The 24,174-nt window shown below is 41.0% G+C and overlaps 1 protein-coding gene across 6 annotated transcripts in view; it reads left to right on the forward strand.

The window, feature by feature from the left end:
* TLCD4 (TLC domain containing 4) overlaps positions 1-22,233 on the forward strand; it is a 78,372-nt gene extending 56,139 nt beyond the window's left edge. For all 6 annotated transcript variants that reach the window (XM_010950425.3, XM_045513219.2, XM_010950426.3 and 3 more), the window contains 2 exons: positions 2,031-2,104; positions 16,395-22,233. In XM_010950425.3, the coding sequence (XP_010948727.1) occupies positions 2,031-2,104; positions 16,395-16,713 (393 nt within the window). In that variant the 3' untranslated portion in view covers positions 16,714-22,233. The remainder of the gene's footprint in view (positions 1-2,030; positions 2,105-16,394) is intronic.
* The last annotated feature ends 1,941 nt before the right edge of the window (positions 22,234-24,174 follow it).

Below are 24,174 nucleotides of genomic sequence, written 5' to 3' on the forward strand. Positions count from 1 at the left end.
TGCTTTGGAGTGTTTAAACATGATGGCTGTTTTAGAAATAGATGGCCCACATGATGGCTTTGTACATACAAAGGACCTTGCAAACCAAGCAGCTGGTCTACCAGCACAAGCCTGTTAGGTACAAGGTAGATGGGTGTTGTTAGAGAGCCAGAAACTTAATTCTTGTAACTCTCCAAGCCTGTTATTGCTAGTAAAATTTTATGTATTCTATGCTTAAACACCTTTGTTGAGAAAATATTTAGCTTGAGATCATCATATTGGACTGCTGCCAGTAATGCGGGCCTCTCAGAGCAGAGCTACAAGTCCAAATGAATTTTAAGTTTAACTGTAGGTGTTTTCCTCCTGCAAGAAAAAGGGAAATCCTGAAGGCCTCAGGCATTTTAGAAAAGTATTATTGGAAAAGAAAACAAGGAGTAAAAACATCCTGCTTTGTCATGGATAGAAAGATACCGTTATTATTTTTAATTAAATATAGGTAGTAACTGTTTAATTAGTCTGTATTTACATTCTCCTCTTAAAAAGTCTTACATTCATGCTTCTTAAAAACATACAATAATATAGCCTACTAAATTTAAATATCCAACAAAGAGTTAAGTAAAAGGGCAGAAAGAAACATTATACAAATACTATATTTTCCCCAATTTTATTTGTTTAGTCCCACTATTAATTACTACTAATGGCCACCTTAACTAGTCCTGGTTTTTTTTTAACATAAAAGCTTTTATTGTAACTGAAAAGTGAATAGTACAGAATAATATGTAATTTCAAATACACACCTCTTCTTCATATTCCTGTCTTGAAGTAATAACACACGGATGTGATTGTTTGGCACACACGGGCACGTGTCTTCGAACCGGTGTGGCTGTGTCCCGTCGGCTCTAAAATGCCGCTCGCCCTGTGCTGCTGTGCACGGCACTCACTGTGGCTGCCGTCTTTGTCTCTTTGCCGTCCTCCTCCCCTCTTCCTCATCACACATTTTCAGCTTCATTCCGGACAGTGAGTTTGAGGCTATAAAACGTTCTAGATTCATTTTGGAAAGGCTAATTCTTGAAACCAGCTCTGAATTTTTAATCCCTAAAATAATTTACATAGAGAAGTGCTGAAGATCTTCAAATAAAAAGTCCATGCATTGTTGTTTTTTATTATTGCTTTATACAGTTCCCATCTGGAAAGCCGTGTATAACTGGTAGGAAAATGTTTCCCAAGTTCCAAATGTATCTAATGTTTCGGGGCAGGTGGGACTGTTTCCTTCAGTAGGTAATCATAATTCTGATTTAATTGGAAGTGCTGGAATGACTCCATTTCCTTAGTAACACTTTTAAAATTACATGAAAGTTTTGGAATGTATACTTTTGGTTTTATAACACTTACTAACTCTACTATACTTTTCCTATTATTAAATTAGTGGAAGGTGCTAGGCATTACGTTTCTAAATTCAAAAAGTTCCCAAAAGTGTGTGTGTATCTTCTGATTGATAAAAAAATTTTTTCAAGGTCAAATATGACAGATAAGATTTAGCACGTGTTGTTCTGTTTGGCAAATATATATCTGCTCTTAGGCTTATATATAGTTATTTAGCATGTTAAGTACACATTTGAGATTTTTATGGTGCTTCTATTAACGTATAAAAATATGTTCCTGTTAGGTATTTAATTGCTGTAGAATTCCTCAACTTCTGAAATTCATGCTACTCTGATCATTATTTCTACAGTGAGTTGAGAATACTATTACTAATGGCTGTTTGCAGAATTTACTAGTTCAACGGGAGACAACTGCTTGAAATCTGTTTTTCTAAGTGAACATTATATACATAAGTGAGCATAAGTGCACAATATGCTGTTTTTAAAAATATTGTAGAATCCTAATGCTATTTCTAAGTGTTCATAAAGAGGAAAATTCGTTTAGCAGATTTGGTTCGTTTTGATATTGATCTTTATTTTTGGCTGAGAAGCTGCTGAATGTTTCTTCGATATTTGGAAATTTTGATAAGAATGTTATTCCTGACGTTATGTTTTCTGTTTCTCATCCAGAGGTATGGAGTGCTGGCATACATTGGGAATTTTCGCTTGCTTGCAGAACTTTCCAGCCCTTTTGTGAACCAGCGGTAGGTTACTGTTATTAATTATTTTAAACTTGGGCTGTTTCGTATTTCTCCAAGGTCCTAGATATAAAAATGAGAATATGTGATATGAATTATTATCACCATTGTACAATTGAGGAAACCAAGCCTTGGAAAGATTAGAGAACCTTATCCAAGCCCCCTGGCTAGAAGGCAGCGGCGCTGGCTCTTGGACCCAGCTCTCTTTGTGGTACGATGATGCTTTGCTTCACTTGTATTTGTCTCGGGTCCAGTCACGGTCCTTGACACCAACTTCCTATTCGCAAACTCTGATACCGACGTTATCTTAGTCCCTCTTCAAACCGCAGTCGTTTAGGTTTGCAGGAAAGTTACAGAGACGGCGCAGCACCTCCCACTACCCGTCACCTAGTTTTCCCTGCTGTTGGCATCTTACGTTATCAGGGAACGTTCATCAAAACTAAGGAACCAGCATTGATACATTGCTATTAAGTAAACGCCAGACTTAGTTGGGCTCGACCCGTTTTTCCATTCGTGTCTCCTTTCTGTTCCAGGAGTCAGTCCAGGCCGCTGCGCCGCGTTTAGTTGCCACGTCCCCCCAGTCTCCTCCGGCCTGCTACGTATTCTTAGTCTTCCCTTGTTTTTCGTGACCTTGACAGTGTGAAGGAGGACTGTCCAGTTATCCTGTAGAACATCCTCCAGTGTCGCTTTGTCTGTTTTTCTCATGGCTCGACAAAGGTTTTAGAAGGAGCCCCATAGAGGTGAACGGCCCTTCTCGTCACATCGCGTCAGGAGCTGCATGGTACCCCTGTGGGGTCCCTGCAGGTGTGAACTTTGCGGAGAGAAAGTGAAGCTCCACCTTCTGGAGGGAGGTGGTTGCTCACTTTTATTTATTTCTTACTTTGAGGGGCGTAACTAGGTTTCTATTCATCTGTCTTTAATGGAGGTACTGGGGATTGAACCCAGGACCTCGTGCGTGCTAGGCCGGCACTCTGCCCCTGAGCTATGGCCGCCCCAGTTGCTCACTCTTGACAATGGACTTATCGTACCTTATCCTCTGTTACCCTTATCCTGTCATTTAGCAAGGTCAGCTGACTTTTTCCTGTGTGATGCTTAGCTGCTCCTTTCATTCCGTATCCGTGGTCCTCGTTTAGGGCCTTCGGGATCTCCGCGGTTTGACCACTGCAGTCGCCTTCTAACTGACATCCCTAACTCCAGATTCACCCTGTCTTCCATCCGTCCCTCTCAGGGCTCCCAGGTCATCTTTCTTAGGCTCTACTTTCAGCACCTGCTTTTCTCACTAAGCGTTGCATCCTGTCTAGATTCTTCCCTGACTTTTGAAGTTCTCTGTCATGTGCTCCACGTCTCCAGCCTTATTTCTTGCTGCTCATTTGAGTTAGTTTTGTACCCTTACTGCCTCATGCCTCTGTGGGTTTTTTTTTTTTAACTTTTCTTCCTTTATTCATATCTTCCATTTTCCCTGCATCTTTGAAAAATTTACCTATCTTTCAAGTCTTAGGTCAAACTCCCAAACCCAGGGAATGGCTCCCATGATTACATGTAGCCTTTTGTAACTTAGTGCCGAGGTAACCCAGAGAATTGGGAGTCAAATCAGACTCATGCAAGTTAGGGAGCTTACCCTGCATCCCGCCTTACTACTAATCTCAAGGGCACAAGTAATCACGAGACACTGGCAAGACAAAGTGATGTTCAGGACCATCAGCATGGCTCTCCAGGTCTTCTTTGGGCACACTCTGGAATGAGGTTTCCTGTGAGGTCTGTAAGTGATGTGTATAGTTCGTCTTGGTTATGAAACATCTCCATTTAATACTCAGATAGTTACATGGCTTATGTAACATTCCCCAGGGCGGTCAGACCCACAAATCCATACTTTCTAGGTTCATGTATCATAAACAACCCCAGACTAGGTATATTCCAAGCGGGTTCCATGGATGAAGACTCTTCTGCTACAAATACCATTAGCCTCTTTTATCAGGAGATCTGCCACTAGTATGTTTACCAAGCAGTTAGCCTGATGACCGTTTTTTCTTGCCAGGGGTGGGAGGGATGGTCCTTCCTCCCAAAAACAGGAGAAATCAGATTACAGATCTGCTGCTCAGCCTGTTCTTTCGCAAGTCCTTATGTACTGTCTTACTTTGTTTGCCAGCGTTTCATGTGTTACAATCTTATTTCTTCAAGAAGATACTAAGTTCCTTGGACTTGGATGTTTAAAATTTTACAGATAATAATTCATCTGTGATTTTTAAAGACTCTGATAATGTGATAGTATAGAGAGCAAAGAGCATGTTCTTTGAAGTCAGGAGATCTGGATTCAAATCCAGGCTGTCCCACTTCCCACTGTGTATGAGTGGAAGATGATCAGGTCTCTCCGAGCCTCAGTTTTCTTACCTGTAAAACAAAGATACTCATACCTACAGGCCTCACAGTGTATTGTGAAGGTTCTGTGAGGTTGTATGTCTTGTTACATGTATGTTTACATGCGTACGTAAGGCACCTGGCAGGGTGCTCATCAGTCAGTACTGCCGTAAGTGCTAAGTGTAGCAGCTGTTCAGTGTGCTGACGCCTAGTAAACACCGCGAAAGCATCGCCTATGTTTGCTTTCTCTACTTTGTCATGTCTTTTTTGTTCTTTAACCCATTAAAATTAAGCTTCCCCTTGTATTGTTTTGCTGGAATGATTTCATTAGAGGTCCCAGTGACTTCCCGTTGCAAACTGTAGAGAACTCTCTCTGGTGCCTGTCTTACTGCCTCTCTCTGTGGGCTTGATGCTGTTGGTCCCCTCCTCCTTCTAGTGCCGTGGCTCCCTTGGCTTCCATGACACCGCTCCCACCCGGTTCTTGTAGTTCTCCGGCCATTCTCTTAGTCCTCTTTGTAAGAGACAGTTCCTTAAATGCTGGTGTTCCCCAGGGCTCTCTTCTGGACCCGCTGATCTTCTCTGTGCTTCATTCTGGGTGAGCTGTGCTTGCAAGGTTTTAGCCACTACCCATTTGCTCAATGTGGTGTAGTGGACTGTGCATGGAGTTTAGAATCATGCAAAGTTGCAGTTTAACCTTGCCACCTTCTTGCTCTGACCTTGGGTGGGTTGCGTAACACTCCTGCGATGCAGTGGCTTCCCCTATAAAAAGAACACATTTAACATTATCCACTTCTTTATACTGTTGTCAGGGGTTTTATTCTCCCAGGTGGCAATTCGGGTCCAACATGTCTAAAATAGAATGTAACATATTTCCCTCTGTATTCTCGTGTATTCTCCTGTTCAGCATGTGGCCCAGCCATTCTTAACATGTGGGAATCATCTGACTGCTTCTCCTTCACCTGCATTTGGCCCACCACCAGGTCCGACCATATCATCTCCTGAATACTTCTTGCCTTGGCCTCCTCCTCACTATCTCTGCTGCATCTCTAGTGCCCTGCTTCATTGTCTCTTGCCCAGGGTGCTGAACCAGCCTCTAACCCTGTATCACCCAGTAGAGTAGCCACAAGCCACATGTGACTATTTACATGCAATTTAATTAAAAGTAAGTAAAATTAAAGATTCAGTTCCTCAGTCTAACTTGTAACATTTCAAGCGCTTCGGAGTCCCGTGTGGCTAGTGTCTGTCAGATCGGGCAGGACGTCTGTGGAACGGTTCGTTGTTGCAGGAAGCCCTTTTGGACAGTGCTGTTCTAGACTGGGGTCGGCAAGCTGAGGCTTGAAGGTCAAACCTGCCTCCTGTTTTGCAAGTGCAGCCGCACCGGAGCGCAGCGGGCTTGCACGTGCACCGCGACGGCCTTTACCCCGCAGCGCAGAGCTGGCTAGCTGTGACGGAGACGGCGCAGCTTCCAAGGCCCCTTCCTCTGTGTTTACTCTCTGGCCCTTTCTGGAAGAAGCCTGCTGATTCCTGCTCTAGACAGGCTACCTGCCTCCACCCCCTTCCTTTCTCATCTCTTTTGTGTTCTTGTCTTCCACGGCGATCTCCCCAACACGTAAAAATGAACACGTAGCTCCCCTGGTTAGACCCTGCCAGTGGCTCCTGCGCTTCCAGGGTCAAGTATGGGCTTGTCACGTGACGGAAAGCTCTCCAGGTGGAGCTGTCTTCTCTTTTTCTGCACATTTTCCCTCAAAAATCTCCTCTCGCTCCAACCTGTTCCTTTGCTGGAAAGGCCTCCTGGCTCCTCACTTACCCTTCAGGGCTCAGCCCAGGGGTCGTTTCTTTCACCAACCCCCATCTCTTCCAGGCTGGCTTGGGTGTCCCTCACCTGTGCTTCTGTAACAGCGACGCACAGTTGTACCTTTATGATAAATATACTTTATTGTAATGTTCTCTCTCTCTCTTTTCTGTTTCTTATTTATCTCTGCCTTTCATTAGGTCAGGAGCCATATTTTGTTGAACTTTGTGTGGTCCAGCGTCCACACACTGTCTTGCACATAGCAGTTATTTAGTTGCTTTTTGGATGCATGGTTCCTGAGAGGTGATCCGTTAAGCCTTAGCAAGGTCTGTCTCTTGAATATGATTGAGATGTGGATTTTGAAGGAGGAGAAGAATCAACTTTGACCCTTAAAGAAACTTCAATTTGTTTTTGTTTGAAACTCTTTTTGAGAAATCATAGTATTAGAGATAGTTTAATTTATTCTTTAATTTTATAGTAAAAAGCTATGCTGTACCTTTATTTAAAAGCTTCGAGTCTTTTGCAGATTAAGAAATTGAGAAGTGGGGTTGGAAGATGAGCAAGAGATGGTATCATGGAGCAGCAAGGAGAGTGTAACAAAGTTTAGCACAGCCACATAAGCGCTGTTAGAGTTTCCCACAGTTTAATTGTTTTCTTTAGAGTTGGTGGTATTTTTATATTCTATTTTAGACTTTTGTATGGTATAAGAAGTTGCATGGATGCATGTGGTGGAGTATGAAGCTTAGACACTTGGGCTTCAGTTAGCTTTCTGCTGCTGGGTTACACTCACGCATCAGGCTTCTTTTTATAAAAAGTAACTTAACGATGGTAACTTCTTTTTTGCCGAATGCCCTTACTTGTCATGAGGACATATTTTTGAATTGCGATTAAGATTAAATACCTTATTAAAACTTGTACCTAAGCCCCTTAATACATTCATTCAGAATTTATTGACTCCATCTCATACCTGAATGTCCTCATCCCTGCCTCAGGGAGCTTCAAGGGAGCGTCTGGTGTCAAATCTGTGTTTGAGAACATAGGACTTAAAAACATAAAATAACAAGTTAGTAAAAATAAGACATTATGTGGAAAAGGGCAGGAAAAAAGTGCTGGCATTAATGATATAAAACAGCTGTTCTCAAACTTGTTTATCTCATAAGTTATTGAGGACCTGAATAAACTCTTATTTCCTGTAGGCTTATAGCTATTGATAGTTACCAGGTTGGAAATTAAAAGGGAAACATTTAAAAATATTTATTAAGTTATTAACTATTAACTGTAACATTTCATGTTAACATAATGTTTTTTGTGTATGTGAAAAATAACTACATTGCCAAAATGAAAAATTTTCCATGAGAACAGTCATTCTGTCATTGTACAGAATTATTGTACATTTTTGCAAACCTTTTTAATGTCTAGCATGATAGAATTCAGCTGGATTCTCAAGTCTGCTTCTGTTTTTCGGTCTGTTGTGAAATGTTGTTCTGTCTGAAACATATAAAAAAATCTGCCTCTCAGAGTTAATAGTGTAGTCGGAAAAGGGAGGGGTATTTTAGCAACCTTTTCAAATAACTGTGGATATTCTTGTAATACTGCACCAAAATATACCAAGAGGTAGTTTCTTAAAGGTTCGTTACATGTGGAATCTGAAACCATATCAGCTGAACTTTTCATACACTGTGCATTCAATCCATTCGTCCCTCCTGTGCTTTGAATCTTTTACCCATGCATAATTTTGTATCATCATGCCTTGATCATTTGGAAAATACTGGTTCACTGAGTTATGTAGGTCTTATAATAAATGCTGATACATTTATTAGATAATATTTAAAAAGCCCACATTTGTTAGTATTACTACTGATCTCATCAGAAAAGCTTTAAATATTGGGAGGTTATCGAATTTACAGTGGCAGACACAAATTTTCCAAAATTCTGATTTTTGTCATTTGAAAGTTCATGTCTTGTCATCGACAGTAAATACTGTCAAGTTCTTTCCTTGATTTGACAAGCTCACTTTGTTCATTTTTGAAGAAAATGCCTGCCAGATGCCCACGTCTGAATAACCATTGTTATTTAGTTATTCTTTCAAGTAGAAATGGTCTTCTGTGGAAAAAGTAGGCAGTTTAGCCCACAATTCAAATCATCATCCAAGGGTTTTTCTTCCAGACAACTGTTTGCTTGCAGCAGAAGTACTGTATGTGTACTTTCCATTTTATCACACAGACTATTAAAAGGGCATATAGTCAAAGGGCATGAGTTAATAAGATTAATCATCCTTACTGCTTCATCAAGGACATTCTTAGGTGAAATTCTCCCCCACCCCACCCCCTTTTTAGGTGTAAAAATGCAACGGTAAGGACCGCACTGGTGACTAGACTAGGACCGTTTGGTACCATTGCCATGATTTGTGCCAAGATGCCAACAGTTTTATCCATCAGTACTTTGCACCATTGTTATGGAAGTCAGAACAATGAGAAAGGTGGATAATATTTTAGTATCATTTTAAAAATAGTTTTCCCATGTAGACCACCCCTCAAAACTCTCAGGGGTCCATGAACCACATTTTGAGACCTGTTACTGATTGACGTTTGTCACATAAGTCTTCAAAGAGAAGTTGGGACATATTCTTAAATGTTTTAGGATTTTTTTGGAGGTGGATATGGCAAAGGGAGAAAGGAGTGAACATGAGTTTTTGAAAGGTGGAATAAACATGCCACATGAAAGAGAAACTGCATAGATTTGCAGGATCAAAGATTACGTCTTAGGAGGAGAACGGACAGACAGAGAGGGTGTTGAGCACCAAGGAGAGCTGACTGAACTTGACCAGTGGACAGTAAGGATGCATGCTAGTGGAGAAACACATTCTGAAAACAGTGCTGAGTAATTCTAGTTTTTGGTATTTGTAGGATAAATTGTAAGACAAGAGACCAAAGGTTGAGTTAGGTTAGTATACAGCTCTCAGTTCTGTGAACAAACAGTGGAATTTCATTAGTCCAGGAAATAAACAGGAGTCCAAGTTAGGCTGGGGGGATAGAGCGGATATGACGGAATAAAGATTGTGAGGGAAGAAAAAGTGAATTCGGCAGTGATAAGAAATTAAAGATAGAGGGAAAGAAGACATGTTTACAATATCATCTTCCACACTGGACTTGGAGAAATGAAAAGAGATGAGAATTAGGAAGACTTGGAGGGAACATGACGCGTTGGCTTTGGACATGCTGGGAAAGAGGACAGCGCATCTGAGGGGAAACGTGGCAGAAGGTGGAGAGAGGAATTTGGGAGTGATCAGATAACAGTTACATTTGAAACCATGAGAAAAGATGGTATTTAAAACATACAGTTGAGTGTCTAGAATTGAGGAACGAGAGAAGGGAGAGTAGGTACAGTGAAGGAAAACTTTGGAAGTAGAAGGGGAGGCAAAACAATACTGGGATGGAGGACAAGCTTTCTAAAACTGAGTTCCTGAACTCCTTAATTTCCAGAGTTAATATTTATTAAACACAAACGTCCACATGCCTGAAAGCATTACATTTGCAACGAAGATAAAACCAGGAGTCAGCTCATGGCCCCGTCTCTGTGGAGAATCCCAGAAGCAGTACAGCATCTGCATCTTTATTTGGAGTTTTTCCAAGGGTGTCAACCAAGATCCAGTTTGTTACAGCAACACTTCTTAAAATTCTCTCTGTTGCTCTTGAGCTCACAGTATCCCCTGGACCCTGCCTCTTCCCCAGAGCTCACTCGCACTGCCGACTCTCAGCTCCTAAAACTCACTGAACCAGGACCACGTAGGGATTGAGTCTCCGCTCCATCCTCTTTTCTCGTTTTTTTCCCCTTTCTTTCTCTAGTTACAGGAAGCCCTCTCCCCTCTTTTCAAATGTGAATTCCACCAGCTCATACCTTGTTTTCACACCATTTGTAGTTAGTACCACACTCTGCACAATTAACTCCCAGGAAACTTAACCGCAAGGTCCTTTAGAAGAGCAGCGGGAGGGAGAAGTGCTGGGTGACCAGAGATGGCTCTGTCTCCACAGGGCCGGGAAAGATTACAAACACGTGCAACCTGCTGGCTTTTACGCCCATCCGAGTAGTGACTGTGGGTGGGGAGGAAAGACTGTCTTCCCTCTCTCCTTCCTCCCCACACGCCTGTGTTCCTGCTTCCTCCTGCTCCTTTCCCCTCTCAGATTCCGCACAGCTACTCACAGACTGTGAGCCTTTATTTGTTGGGTTGAAGGAGTGTTCTCATTAGGTAAGAAGAGAGAGATTCCAGTAAAATAAGCGGTCCTTCTGACACGAGAGGGGAAGATAAGGACAATTACATAAATGTTATTTTGCCTTGAATTAATGTTTGAGTTGGTTCCTCTGAAAGACTGGCTTAAAGACCAGGCAGCCATCACGGGGGAAACTGGCCGGAGATGAACGGGGTGACCGCACAGGAAAGCCAAAGCACAAGCTCCTGAAGTCTGGCTCTGCAGGTGACCGCCTCTCCAGACAACCAAACATGCGGAAAGCGCGCCAGGCGCTGGAGAACAGGAGGTGGGCTGGGCTGAGCGCAACGTAGGCTGCGCGGTGTCCGAGAGACACGGCTGGGAACGTGGACTTAGGATGTTGCGGTCAGCCGGTGAGACACACCGAGGACCGAACATTTTAATGACCGCAGTGGGAATGGGACGAATCAGAGAAGGATTAGGAAGAATTGTAGGAGACAAAATGGATAGGGCTTGGTTACTAGGGGCAGTCTAGAGGGGATGGCTCCAGGTTTCTGACTTGGATGGCTAAGTCAGTGGTGATTTTATTGATTAATATTGGGAGGTTTGGAAGAGAAATAGGCCGTTTTCTGTGGTGGTGGTCATGGGGGAAGGGGAGGTTAGGCATGGAGTAGGGTATTGGTTTTAGGCATGTTGAGTTTTAGGCATATTTGAGAATTTGTGATTTGTCAGGTGAATATGCTCAGCATTAAGTCAGAAATACAGAACTGCAGGTAGAATTTAGGAGAGAACTTGAAACCAGAGATTTGTGTCAGGGCATTGAGCTTTTGAGGAGGAAAAATTTCCCCTCTACCCGTCTAGGTTCTTTGGCAGGTCTAAAAATCAAACTGACATAAGGCAGATTAACAGGAGGAAAGGAAAATTAATTACATACACATGGGGGTCCCACAAGGACAGTGAGACCCACGGCTGGGCAACAGAGGCTTCTATGCCACCCTGAGCCAAGGAATGGAACAGGGGCCTGGGGAGGAGGCTGATTCTCAGGACGATAAGAAGATCAGATATTTGGTAATTAGATGTGTGTCTTGCCATCCAGATAAATAGTTTGTTTATATAAAAAGTTACCTCTGGTAATAGCTCTCTTTGTGGGCCAGACCACCTGTCTATATTCTTTTTAGGTGGTTAAAGAGGAGGTGGGAGTTTTTCTTGAGTCTGCTGGGTCTTACTTGCTTTCAGCTCAAAATGTTCTGCTCGCCGAAGTGGCACATTTTGGGGAGCTCATTCTGAGCCCCTCAGGCCCCTGAGGATGGATGAAATGGCCTTGGCAGAGCAGATGGAAGGAAGTGTGCTTGGGAGGCACAAGTGTCGAAGGGACAGGCAGAGGAAGTGGAGACTAGGTAAGTGTGGTTAGGGAATCAAGAGGAAACAGTCTCATGGAAACAGGAGAGGAGAGAGGGAAGTGAGATGCTGGCAGTGTCGCGTGCTGTAGGAAAGCTACGCGGGGTGAAAGCTAAGACGCAGCCACTGTCTTGGCTATAGGGAGGCCCTGGGGACCGATTTCTTTTGTAGGGGCATGCCATCGTATTGTACCAGGATGTGAAGCACAGCAAGAATGCCTGTGAATCCACGGTTGACTTCTCTTTTTAAAAGTCTGATAGGGAAGACAAGCAGAGAAGGAGAAATTTTTGAATTAGGAAGAACTGGGCATGTTGGTAAGAGAGAAGAAAAAAATGAATCTATGGATGGGGAACTAGCTGGAGCAAGGGAAAGGGCATGAGTGGTGGACCGGAGTCCACCTCGGTACGCAGCTTGGGGCAGAGGCAGCTGGCCGTGGAGAGGGCAAGAGAAGTTTCTTCGTCTGAACACAGAGGTAAAAGAAGATGCCTGAGAAGCAGATCCGAGGCCTTAGGGTCTGAGCTGGAGGGGCCCAGGGCTGATGGCCTGTAAGCTGGTAGTAGAAGAGGCCAGCTCATCTGATAGGACTGAGGAGTGGAAGCAAATGAAACGGAAGTGGCTTGACTGGGGAGACAGAGGTTTGGAAGCAATTCTTTGGAGACTGTGGAGTCAAGTAAAAGGAACAGCATTGAGCAAATTCGAGAATTCAGTTGAAGTTCAGATCTCTTTAAATGATCTGTGTGCCATTATCTTAATATCAGTGCTGCTGAGTAATAACAGCTATCAACTGAGCTCTTAGTGTGGAGGCATTCTTACCTTGTGTCCTAGCTGCTTCACAGTGTGAGGGAGGTACCGTCGTTGCCCCTGGTTGCAGAGATAAAACTGAGAGCCGGAGGTCAGACACAGAGAGGTGAGACCGCGCAGCAGCTGAGGGGCCGGGGCAGGCTTTGAACTCAGGCGTTCTGACTGCAGAGCACGGTGCCCTCCTTCCCTCTGTCCCCCCTGCCTAAGGAAAGCGGGCTTGATGAGAGGGTGGGCACGGGCAAGACAGTGAGACAGATGAAGTGAGGGAACTGAGGGTGCTGGTGCGTGTCCGGGAGCTAGCCGAGTTCAGGGAGTGGGGAGGAAGTGATCACAGGCTGGTAGTGAGCGACTGGGAGTGGACGGTCAGAGAGGAGGTTTAGATGCAACTGAGTGGTGGGAAATGTGGGGAACTGCGAGCTGTGCTAAGAAGGGGAGAGTTATTTGAGGTGTAGCATTTCTGATTAAGCCCAAGGCCACCGTATAGTCAGAGAAATGAATGGCTGAGGATAAGAGGGGGAAAATCTCTGGAGCAGAGTCAGCTGGGGGATCGGAGATCTCAATAGAGGAAAAATGTTGACTTTACTGCTTCAGTGACATTTTTCCTATTTGTGATATTATTTTATTAATTTGACCGTTGCTACCTAACTGGTTTCTTTTTTAACTGCCTTGAATAATTTAACCCCTCTCGCTTCACCCTGCATGTACTTGTATATACCTCTCTTACCCTTCAGGTTATTTCTATTTGATATTTTAATCTCTCAGTAAAGTATTTTCAGGTTTATTTTAACAGTTAATGTTAAGTTTCTGAGGATGAGCAGTTTCTAGCTTAGTCGTGACTAATTCAGTCAAGTTCAATATTAAGATACATGACTATATTTTACTGCATTTACAATTTAACATCTAAAATGTAATGAGGTAAAATTAGGCAAGACAGATTTGTTTTTAAGGAGGAAAAAGTAGAATAAAGCAAATACTCACTGAATTCTTAAAAAATAAAGGTTTTACTTGAGAATAATTTTAGACTAACAGAAAAGTTTCAAGGGGGATACAGAGGGTTCCCATATACGTTATATCAGGACTTCGTACATAAACATGGCTTATCACTGTGGATGTTCACCTCGTTCACCTGGCAGAGCTGGGGTTTGTAAGGTTTCTCAGGTTTAAAGCTGCTGTTTCCACCCCACCTGCCTCTGTACTGAGCTCTTGGGAAGGAAGTCGCTACGCAGAGTCCCTCATGAAGAGTCATGCTTCACGAGGGAGAAATATTTACTTATGTTATTGGTAATTATTTAGGCTATTTATCTTTTCTCCCTTATTCATTCATTCATTCATTTATATTACTATGGCTTCATGGACATGTATTTCATCCTTTGGGTTTGAACCCAGTCCTACATTATTAGTTCAAATGGTTACTACATCCCTTTTACATAACCTCATCGTTTTGTGTGTGGTTTTGGTTTTTTTTTGGTTTTTTTTTTTTTTTTTTGAGCACTTCTTTACTTTCTGACACTAAAAAATACTCTAGGTTTATATTGTGTGTTCTCTTTCCCAGCCCTAGAATCAGCCATTTCTCAAGGAATCTTGATTCCTTTTATTGGAGACTGGTATTAGGAACCAAAATCTGGGACCTGGGTGTGCTCACTGCTACTGGGGCATTATTGGTTCTATGCCCTTTCTGATGACAACTTGGAAATATACTAACTTGTGCATACACACATGTCTGTAATTATTTCTGGAGGTGTCCATCTTTGTATCTGTATTAAGCTAAGCATGAGTTCATACTGAAGTTTCCAACTCTAATCCAGTAGCATATGGACCACTCTAACCTTTTACACTGAATTGTCTGTAACTTTCCACTCCAACATGAGAAACCTGGTCCCCACTTCACCATCAAACAAAATTTACTTACTTGTTAAAACCCAATATACGTATATAATTGTTTCACAATTGTTAACCTGTTCCCCCACGAGACACAATTTTACTAGCTTAGAGTATAGTGCCTGTGTACAGTTTCTTTTGTCTTTAGTCTTACAGTCTTAATTCATTTTCAAAGTTACATAAGTCATGTCTTTTTACCCTGCTCCCTTCAGTGAGGTCATGTCATGTATTTGGAATGCAATTAGATTCTTTTGTCATGGTCTACATTCTGCCTGGCATCCCCCAACCTCCTAAAATTGATTTTTAAAAATTTGCATACACTCTTCATGCTGTTCTTTGAGTTTTAACGGATGTGTAACTTTATGTATCCACTGCTACAGTGTGATACAGAGTTGTTTCTCCACCCTAAAATGTCGCTGTGCTTCACCTGTTCTGCCCTCTTCTGCTCTCCCTGAACCTCTGGCAACCACTGATCTGTTTTCTGTCTTTTTAGTTTTGCTCTTTCCAGAATGTGATATAAATGGATTCATACAATAGGTAGCATTTTCAGACTGGTTTCTTTGATTTATCAATATGCATTTAAGATTCACCCATGGTGTTATATCAATTGATAATTTGTTCCTTTTTATTGCTGAGTAGTATTCTATTGTATGTTGGTACCACAATTTGCTTATCCATTCACCTACTGAATAACATATTGGTTGCCTCCAGTTTTGGGCAGTTATGAATATAGCTAGTGTAAACATTTGCATGCAGGTTTTTGGACATATATTTTGAAATCAAATAGAAAAATACCTAGAAGTATGATTGTTGGATTGTGTGCCATGAATATGTTTAACATGGTAACTGTAATATTGTCTTCCAAACTGGCTTTATCATTTTGCATTCCCACCAACAATGAATGAGTGTTCCTCTTGTTCCACATCCTTGCCAGCAATTGGTGTTGTCAGATTTATGGATTTTACTCATTCTAATAGATATGTCATAGTATGTCATTGTTTTAATTTACATTTTTCTAATGACAAATGGTGTTTAACATCTTTTTATATGTTTCTTTTTCTTCCACATATCTTCTCTGATGGCATGTTTAAGATCTTTTGCCCATGTTATAGTTGGGTTGTTTCCTTATTGTTGAGTTTTAAGAGTTCTTTATATATTTTGGATACAAGTACTTCATCATGTTTGTATTTTGAATATTTATTCTCTCCCAGTACTTGGATGTCTTTTCATTTTCTTTTAACAGTGCCTTTCAAAGAGCAAGGTTTTAATTTTAGTGAAGTCTACATTGTTAATATTTTCTCCTATGGATCATGCCTTTGGTATTATATCTAAAATACTATCACCAAAACCAAGATTATATAGATTTTTTCCCCTATGTTTTCTTCTAGAAGTTTTATAGTTTTGCATTTTACTTTTAAGTCTGTGGTCCATTTTGAGTTAATTTTTGTGTAAGATGTGAGGTCTCTGCCTAGGTTCATTTTTCTACATGCAGATACCTATCTGTTCCAGAACTGTTTGTTGAAAAGACTAATCTTTCTGCATTTAAGTTACCTTTAGTTGTCAAACATCAGTTGAGTATATTTGTGTGGGTCTATTTCTGGGCTCTTTGCTCTGTTCCATTGATCTGTTTGTCTGTTCTTGCATCAGCGCCATGCTGTCTTGATTACTGTAGCTTCATAGTGAGTCTTGAATGTGAGTCTACCAATTTTGTTCTTTTTCAGGGTTATGTTGACTATTCTAGGCCCTTGGCCTTGCCATGTAAATCTTAGGGGAATGTTCACTGAATTTTAAGCACAAAAACTAAAATTAAAATTGTTAACCCTCTGAGATGCAGAATAAAGATGATGGTTCTTTACTTTTTTCCCAGGTGGTTCTTTGAAGCTCTGAAGTATCCTAAGTTTTCCAGGGCGAACGTCATCAATGGGATACTCATGACAGTGGTGTTCTTCGTCGTGCGGATTGTCTCGATACCTCCTTTGTATGCCTATATATATTCCGTGTTGGGAACAGAAGCCTACTTGAGGCTTGGAGTTTTAGTTCAATTTACCTGGATCTCTTCTTGTTTAGTTTTGGATGTGATGAACGTCATGTGGATGATCAAAATTTCAAAGGGGTGCATCAAAGTCATCTCTCTCATCAGACAAGAGAAAGCCAAAAAGAGTCTTCAGAATGGGAAACTTGACTAAAAGCGGGCTATTGATAAGCATTACTTCATTACTACCCATATTACATCTGCTGATAGGGTGAATTCTTGGCATGTTCTTGTGCTTCTTTATTAATTACACTTGTCATCCAGGGTTTCAGGGTCTTTTTTTAACCTTTAGAAAAGAGAAACTGAAATTTAATTTCTATCCCGAGATTTATTTTTTGAATTTCTTTGGCATTATAAGCATGGATAAAATCTTAAAAGGTCTAAATAAAAATTATAAATATGGTGATGGATCTTTTTAGCAATCTGTTAACCTGCATTGGTATTTTTCTCTGTGAAAAGATGACTATGCTAATTTGGTGCACTTGGTTTTACGTCACCAATTTTGAAAGAATGGGAACTGCTTTTAAATCTGTAAATAGCTCTCCACATTTTGTTGTACTGCACTCACTTCTTACTATGGCTGTAATACCTGGGTAAGGTTTAATTTCCAAATTGTTGAAATGTTCTTTTTCTTAGGCCATTAGAAGTGATGTCTTTTTTCGTATGTATATGCCATCACCTACTAATGAGGAAGTATTTTACTTATTTGGGAATCTTTAGTTAGTTCAGTTACGGAAAATATTTCCTACATTTTTTGATTTCTTCTGACATCACTTTATTATTTCTATTTTTAACATTTTGTCAAATTATTGCCTTTTTCTTTTGTAGTAAAGCTTAAGGCAGATCTAATAGAGCTTAAACGGTGAATTCGTCCTTCTAAACATGCATGTTATAGATGAGGGTTTAGGCTAATAGGAGGAGTCATTAAGAAAAAAGCTTTAACACTGCTGTGTCTCTCTGCTTCCTTTGCACTTTTTCTATGAGAAACATTATTCTATTTGCAGAACCTCCCCTGAGTTCAGAATCCAGCGTCATTAGCACCAAAGTCTTTTGCAGTATGTATTTTTCATGCTTCTAAACTAGGCCTCTTCTTGATGAGACCAAAACTACAAAAAAAAAAAAAAAATCAGTATTCATATTTTACTCACAATTTACACTCATGCTTGCTTAATCAGCATTTTGAGTGTTTGAATTTCTATCCTTCCGAAAGGACAGGAAAAAGATAATTTAATCCAAGTGTTCTGATGATCAATGTTACTGTTTTATGTGAGGCTAAGTGACTGGTGACTTTTCTTTCCCTCCTGTTTGTGTGAGTTTATGTTCGCTTTCGCTTTGGTCCCTACAACCTAAATATAGAATTACATAGTTAGTTGTTATTGCTTTTATTTATTTTTCTCAAGCACTTGACTTCAACGATCGCTCTTACCTAAAGGAAAAAAATTAGTCAGTGGTACATACTTGAATTTAATTGAACCCAAACCAAAAGACCTAATCCGTTCAGTTTCTCAGCTTGAAGGAGAAGGTTTGATTCACTCTCATTGTTCGTGTTGTGATGACGAAGGGAGGCTAGCTGGATATTTCCAGACCTTTGATTTCACTTGATTTGATTTGACCTGACTGTCCAGTGCAGATAGAGCCTGGTAAGTTTTAGAACATTTAAAGAAGGCAACTGAAATCTCAGTCAGTAACAAAAGGATACAATGAAGTTGATTGGCTTATACCAGGTACACTAATTTTTGAAAGAATTAAAGGAATGTAAAAATTTAGGTATTTGTTTCTAAGTTTACTAATTGTACACTGATCATTTGTTACTACATTTAGTGCCTTCTCCACATCGGCACTTAAACATGTACTGACTGTTCCGAGGGGTAGGAAAGCACAGGGTTTTATTTTGTTCTTTTCTCGCTCTTTTGCAAGAAAAATGGCTTTTTAAAAGGAAAACATTTATATTAGAAAACTATTTTGGAAATACATTCCTTTAGAAAGAAACAAAACATGAAATAAATATTTTTGACTCTTTGGATATTTCTATAGTTTCTGAACACAGATTTTAAACCCACCGTCAAAACGAAGACAGTATAAAGCTGTATTACCTTAGTGAGTTTCCATATGGCAGCTTCAGTTCTTATAGTTGCTATTTCATGCTTCGGACTTCACTTTCACTTTCACTGCAGCACCTTTCAGTAGGGTAGCCCCTCTCCAAGTAGGTGCATTTAAAGTACCAACGTGTCGAGCTCAAGTTTGTTATTCCCTTCGTCGGCGATTCTCATTTTATGCTGGCGTTGCGACAGCTCATTTAACGTCCAGAGTCAGTATCCAGAAGTGGATTGTGCATACTTCCTCACCTCACACAACAGACGTGAGATGGAAAAGACACCGCAAGCTGCTGTGCTCCTTTAAGTCAGATCGTGACAGGAGCTGCACTCGGCTGTGCTGTGATTGTATCCGCCTCCCTAAGATACAAGTAGTTAAAGACAGGACATCTCATTTATTAAATGATGAAGTTTTCATTTATTAAATGACAAACTTTTGCTAGACATTTTACATGTTAAATCTTTGAACTACATAGATTAATTTAAACGATTCTATTAGGCATTCTGATATTTAACAACTGTTAAAATATTTATAGAAAATGAAAGCAAATTGGTATAAATTTTTAAGCAACTCTATTTTTGTAGAAAAAGATTAGTGACAACCTGTAACTATCAAGACGTTCTCTGGATGTGTAGTACTCTAGAAAATGAAAATTCTTACAAAATTTTGAAAATGAATGAAAATTAGCTAAACAGCATGCAAGGTCATAGACTGCATTCTATATTTTATTTGGGAGAATTTAAAACTTTGAGCTTGAGTTTATAGAGTTTGCATTCTTGTATCAAAAATTTTTTTAATGAATATTATTTGCATTTATTTAAAACTCAAAATGGAGTTATATATGAATGCAAAGAAATGAATTCCTGCTTAAATTGTCTTGATATGTTATAGGAAGTTGAAATGCAATTTTGATTTCAAAGTTTTGTTCAATTTTGTTGTCTTATGGACTTGCCCTATGTTAAGAGAAATAATAATGTCTTCACCATTCCTAAGGGCGACTGATAGACTGTGGATGACCCCGTACTGTTGTAATCAAAGTCTGAATCAAACTCTTCTAAATTTTAACCTATTTGACTCAAATCAAATTTTTGCTAAACGTATCAGTTTTTAAATTGTACACTTTCTCTGAGGTGCATTGGACATGTGGAGAATGGTTCTTCCCTGGTGTGAAAAGCCACCTTTACTGTTGGTAACACCATTTGTTCTGATGTGTTTAGAAATATTCTTCTCATGGAGATATGTGGGGAAAGGTGTGTTGTTATGTTCATGTTTGTTCTGCTTCATTTTTAAGGAAAATAAACATGTTCCAAAAGACACTATTTAAATAAATGTTTGAGCAAATTTCAGTTTCTAGGTTACTCTTAACTCCAAATATGCAGCTATGCATTTGAATTGGCTTTAAGTGGTTTAGTCGGTTGGATGACACTGGGAAGTCCGTGTAATTGTTGAATCATCAGTTACACTTCACCTCATAGAAGACTATGTATGTGTGTGTTTTGGATTCCGTAAGAAGCCATCTCATGCGGTTTTATCAGAAATGTGGCACAGCGTGTCTCCACGGGTCCCACCGGCACAGCCCCGAGACCCCACCGTGCTCAGGGGCCCCGGGCGCACGCCTCCCCAGCCCTAACCACAGCCGGCTGACGAAGGCACACTACAGGTCCTGAAAGGGAGTTCTGACACGAAGCATATGTGCTGTGTGCTAGAACAAAGAAAACCCAGCAGGACCTGCGGTTGGAGGAGACACCACAACCAACCGGTTTGCCCTTAAAAGCAGCGATGCTGGTCCCTCCATCTGGTTTTCTCTCTGAATCTTTTGAGCCCGTCCAGCATCCAGCTCTTCCTCCGATGACCGTGAGCACCTCGCCAGCACCTCCCTTCTTTTTGCCAGCACCTTTCTAGGTCAACTTTTGGGGACTCCCCTTACCTGTAAGCTTCCCAGTCTATTGAGGCAAATTTAAAAGTTCACAAATATGTTCTTTTGTTGAGAAACAAAAAAAGCATTGCAGTAAGTTTGAGTAGCAAACAGACAAACCATAATTTATTAAGAGGCTATAGGAAGCCGTTTAGCGTGTAATAATGCTCAGTTTACAACACCAAGCAAAGCTAATGATGGTATGGTTTTACTGAGGAACATTTGTAGTCTCTTTCTCTTAAACTGGTTTAGCAATAATGAGAGCTTTATAGCCTGTTTCAGCCGGGGGTTTGCTGTAGGCATGTCAGTTATCTAAGCGTCCTTCCTCCCATCCCAGGACGGGGGGAGGAGGAGTCCAGGGTGCTCTGCGTTAGGAGGGTGTGCGGGTCTACGGCAGTGTTATTGTGTCCTGCTCTTTAATCTTGTTTCTTTTAAAAACAAGCTTACCAGCAGATGGGTTACTCAGGGTGTTTTCCAAAGTACAACAGCCAAGGACCTGAGCCCTGTCCCTTTTTAGCCCAGACCTCAAACTGTCTCTATCAGCTTTGATAAGGTCATGCTTTCCTTGGAAGATACTTGGATGGCAGTGAAGCTAACGATTGGCTTGTTTGCATTGAAAATGTTTACACTGATTCCCTCTGAGCAGTAGACAATTTTGAAATCAAGCCCTATATTTGAGACCAAAAAAAAAAAAAAAAGAGAGAGAGAGAAATTTTTCTAAATCTCAAAACTATAAATACAATACCTCTGGCTGAAAACTGGTTAATCATCATCTGTATGATTATGACCTTTTTCCTTTATATCTTTGTGTAATTCTTTCTGTAATTAAGTGTGCATCAAGGTATCTACTACTTCTTTGGTTAATGAAGCCTAAAAATATAACTGTAAATGAAATATGCTATGTATTTTTCTGTTCCTTGCTTGGTTTGCTTCTGATATGATTATGTCTACTTTTTACTCAAGGAATTTTTGCATTGATAATACTCTCTTACTAACTTGTAACTGGGATGAGTTATGAGATTTTTTTTGGTAATTATTTTGCAATAATAATTTTAGACATAGATTTGATTTGAAAAATTTACTTGAAAACTGCAGTAAATATGAAAGCAATAGTGATATATACCTAGTTTTTTCTGGTAATAGATCACATTAATATTTAATTGACAGATTTTGGAAGTTTTTCAGAAGACATTTATTAACATTTTGAGAACATCCCTTCCAGTGTATTTCCTTAAGGCTGAAGAACTTTGGTTTTATTTATAAAATACAAGACTTGGTAATTTACAAATCAGTGTTATTCAGATTTATCAGCAAGTAAAACAGCAATTTAGTGTTCTTTCCTTTTTTGCTTCTGGTTGTGCTTTATTTGGAGGGATTAATAGACACCTTGAGGTATTTCCCTTAAAATTTTGAAATGTTTGTGTACTTTGTAGGTGTGTCATTTTCAAGTATATGCAAGTTCTAAGCAATAATCTGCATGTTATACAAGTTTGGCATTACTTTGTCATGACAATTTCATTGTTTTAAGAACGTATAAAATCAATATCCTATATATAAATCACCCCTTCATGAAAATGTTGGGGTTTTCTTGTGTTAGAACACTACTATAATGTGGTGTGAAGCTTTGTATTTTGTGGAAAAAATAAAGTCACAGTGATCCAGTGCGAGAGTTGGAGTCTGCAAGGTGTACACTTTAATAGAAATTAATGAATGATAAAAGTGACTGTCCTCACTTAATCACCTGTCCTAGCATCGGAATCCTGAAGTTAATATGTGCTCTCCAAGACACCTGTGGAGTTTGTTAACCCCCCTCTCCCTCCCTCCTCCCTCCCTTCCTCCTTCCCTCTCTCCCTCAGGTCCCAGCCCTGTAGCAAATCGAGGGCTCAGCAAACATTTCAGTCCTGCTTATTAGTGGAAAGAATGGTGCTACATAATCAATAGGCTCTTTTAGATTAAGTAAAACTTTGGCAGTTACGTTTTTAACCTCCTTCCCTTTGTCCCTGAGGCCTCTCATGTGGTCTCTAGAGTCTTCTGCCAAGTGTCTCGGCTGGAATTCCTACCTGCTCAGATTGCACCTCGGTCCGAGGACATCCCTAGACCAGGAAGCGGAGGGCTGATTGAACAGACCACTGGGGTGGTTTGGCCTTTGGAGAGTGGCATGAGTCATGCTTCAGAACATACCTAAAAGGTTGTGTCAAGACTGGCAAAGGAGCAGCTGCATTTCAGAATTAAAATAGCAGTCACAGCTGACAGTGGAGACAGGCCACAGGTAAAATTCCGAGGATTCAGAAGCCCTCCCAGCAAGAGTGAATGGGCGCCCCCTCCCGCCCTCCGGCTGTCAGGGATGTCTCTCTTTATCCTCCTACCTTCTAATCTTCATCAAAGCCGACTTAACTGTGTGCCCTCCCCTTTGGTGGTCCTTAGACGTGCACAAGATAAGCAATAATGGTGGATTTCCAACTTTTGCCCACGCGAGGAACTGATCATCTGACAGGTGTTTCTGGAGGCTCCCCGCAAACTGGACTCTTCACCTGCGACCCGTGTGCACCCCTCTGCCTGAGCGGCCCATTGTGGTTTAAGGCAGGCGCTCCTAGGTCCTCCCTGCCCTGGCTAAACAGCCCCTTCCTCTTTTCCCCCACCTCCAGCTACCTGTTTCTGCCACACCTAGTCTCATCATCTCACCTCCTCCAGAAATTGCCTGAGCAGAACTTTCAAAGGGGACTTGCAGGGAGAAAGGAGGAGGAACAGGCAAGATGGGCTGCATTTCTATTGAGGGTAAAGCTCAAGGAGAGATGGAAACTTGGAAAGAATGACACAGAAAGGGAAGGAGGAAGGACTTCGGAGAATTGGGAAAATAAAGTAGGAAAATGCTGTGCCCACGTGCACTGAATTTGGGGTGACGTGAACTTATCAAGAAAAATGGAAAGAGTGGAATTCCCTACACGGTGTAAGAATGTTTATGTCATTTCTATATTAAGATGCAATATCCACATTATTCATTCTGTATTCCTCTCTATATGTGTGTATGTGTGAGGATGTGTGTGTGTGTGTGTGTGTGTGTGTGTGTTTACACACAAGAGAGCATATCTGAGCAGTGTTTCACCCACTGCCGACAATCAGAGGCAGGAATGAGGAGGTGGCCTTTGTGGAGCAGTGGTCCCTGTGGGTGCCTGAGCCTGCAGTCCTGATCTGCTGTAGTTACCAAAAGCCAAGCTGGGCCCAACAATTCAGCTTCTTGGAATGACTTGTGTCATCAGGCAGCCTCATCACGAGAGGTTTTAGAAGAGGAGGAGCAGTTTTTAACTCTACCGCGCTGTGGACAGAAAGGCTGGATGCAGCCCCGGAGGGTGGGATTCTGTTTGAATGGGAAATTAGAAAAGAGCAATTTGGAAAGAGTGAGGTGCCAGAGAGCCTAAGGTTAACCACAAAGAAGTGTTTGAATCTCTGTGACTCTTAGTTTTATCTGTAAAATATCATTTGAAGTATCTCTGACGTTCCTTCCAACTCCTGCATCCAATTCGTAAGAGCTTTAATTTGAACAAAGCAATTATGAAGGAGCGAGCGCAGATGTAAGGCTTAGTCATGTGATGGATGTGACATTTGAGG

This window comes from Camelus bactrianus, chromosome 9, assembly GCF_048773025.1.
Source record: "Camelus bactrianus isolate YW-2024 breed Bactrian camel chromosome 9, ASM4877302v1, whole genome shotgun sequence".
Lineage (NCBI taxonomy): Eukaryota > Metazoa > Chordata > Mammalia > Artiodactyla > Camelidae > Camelus > Camelus bactrianus.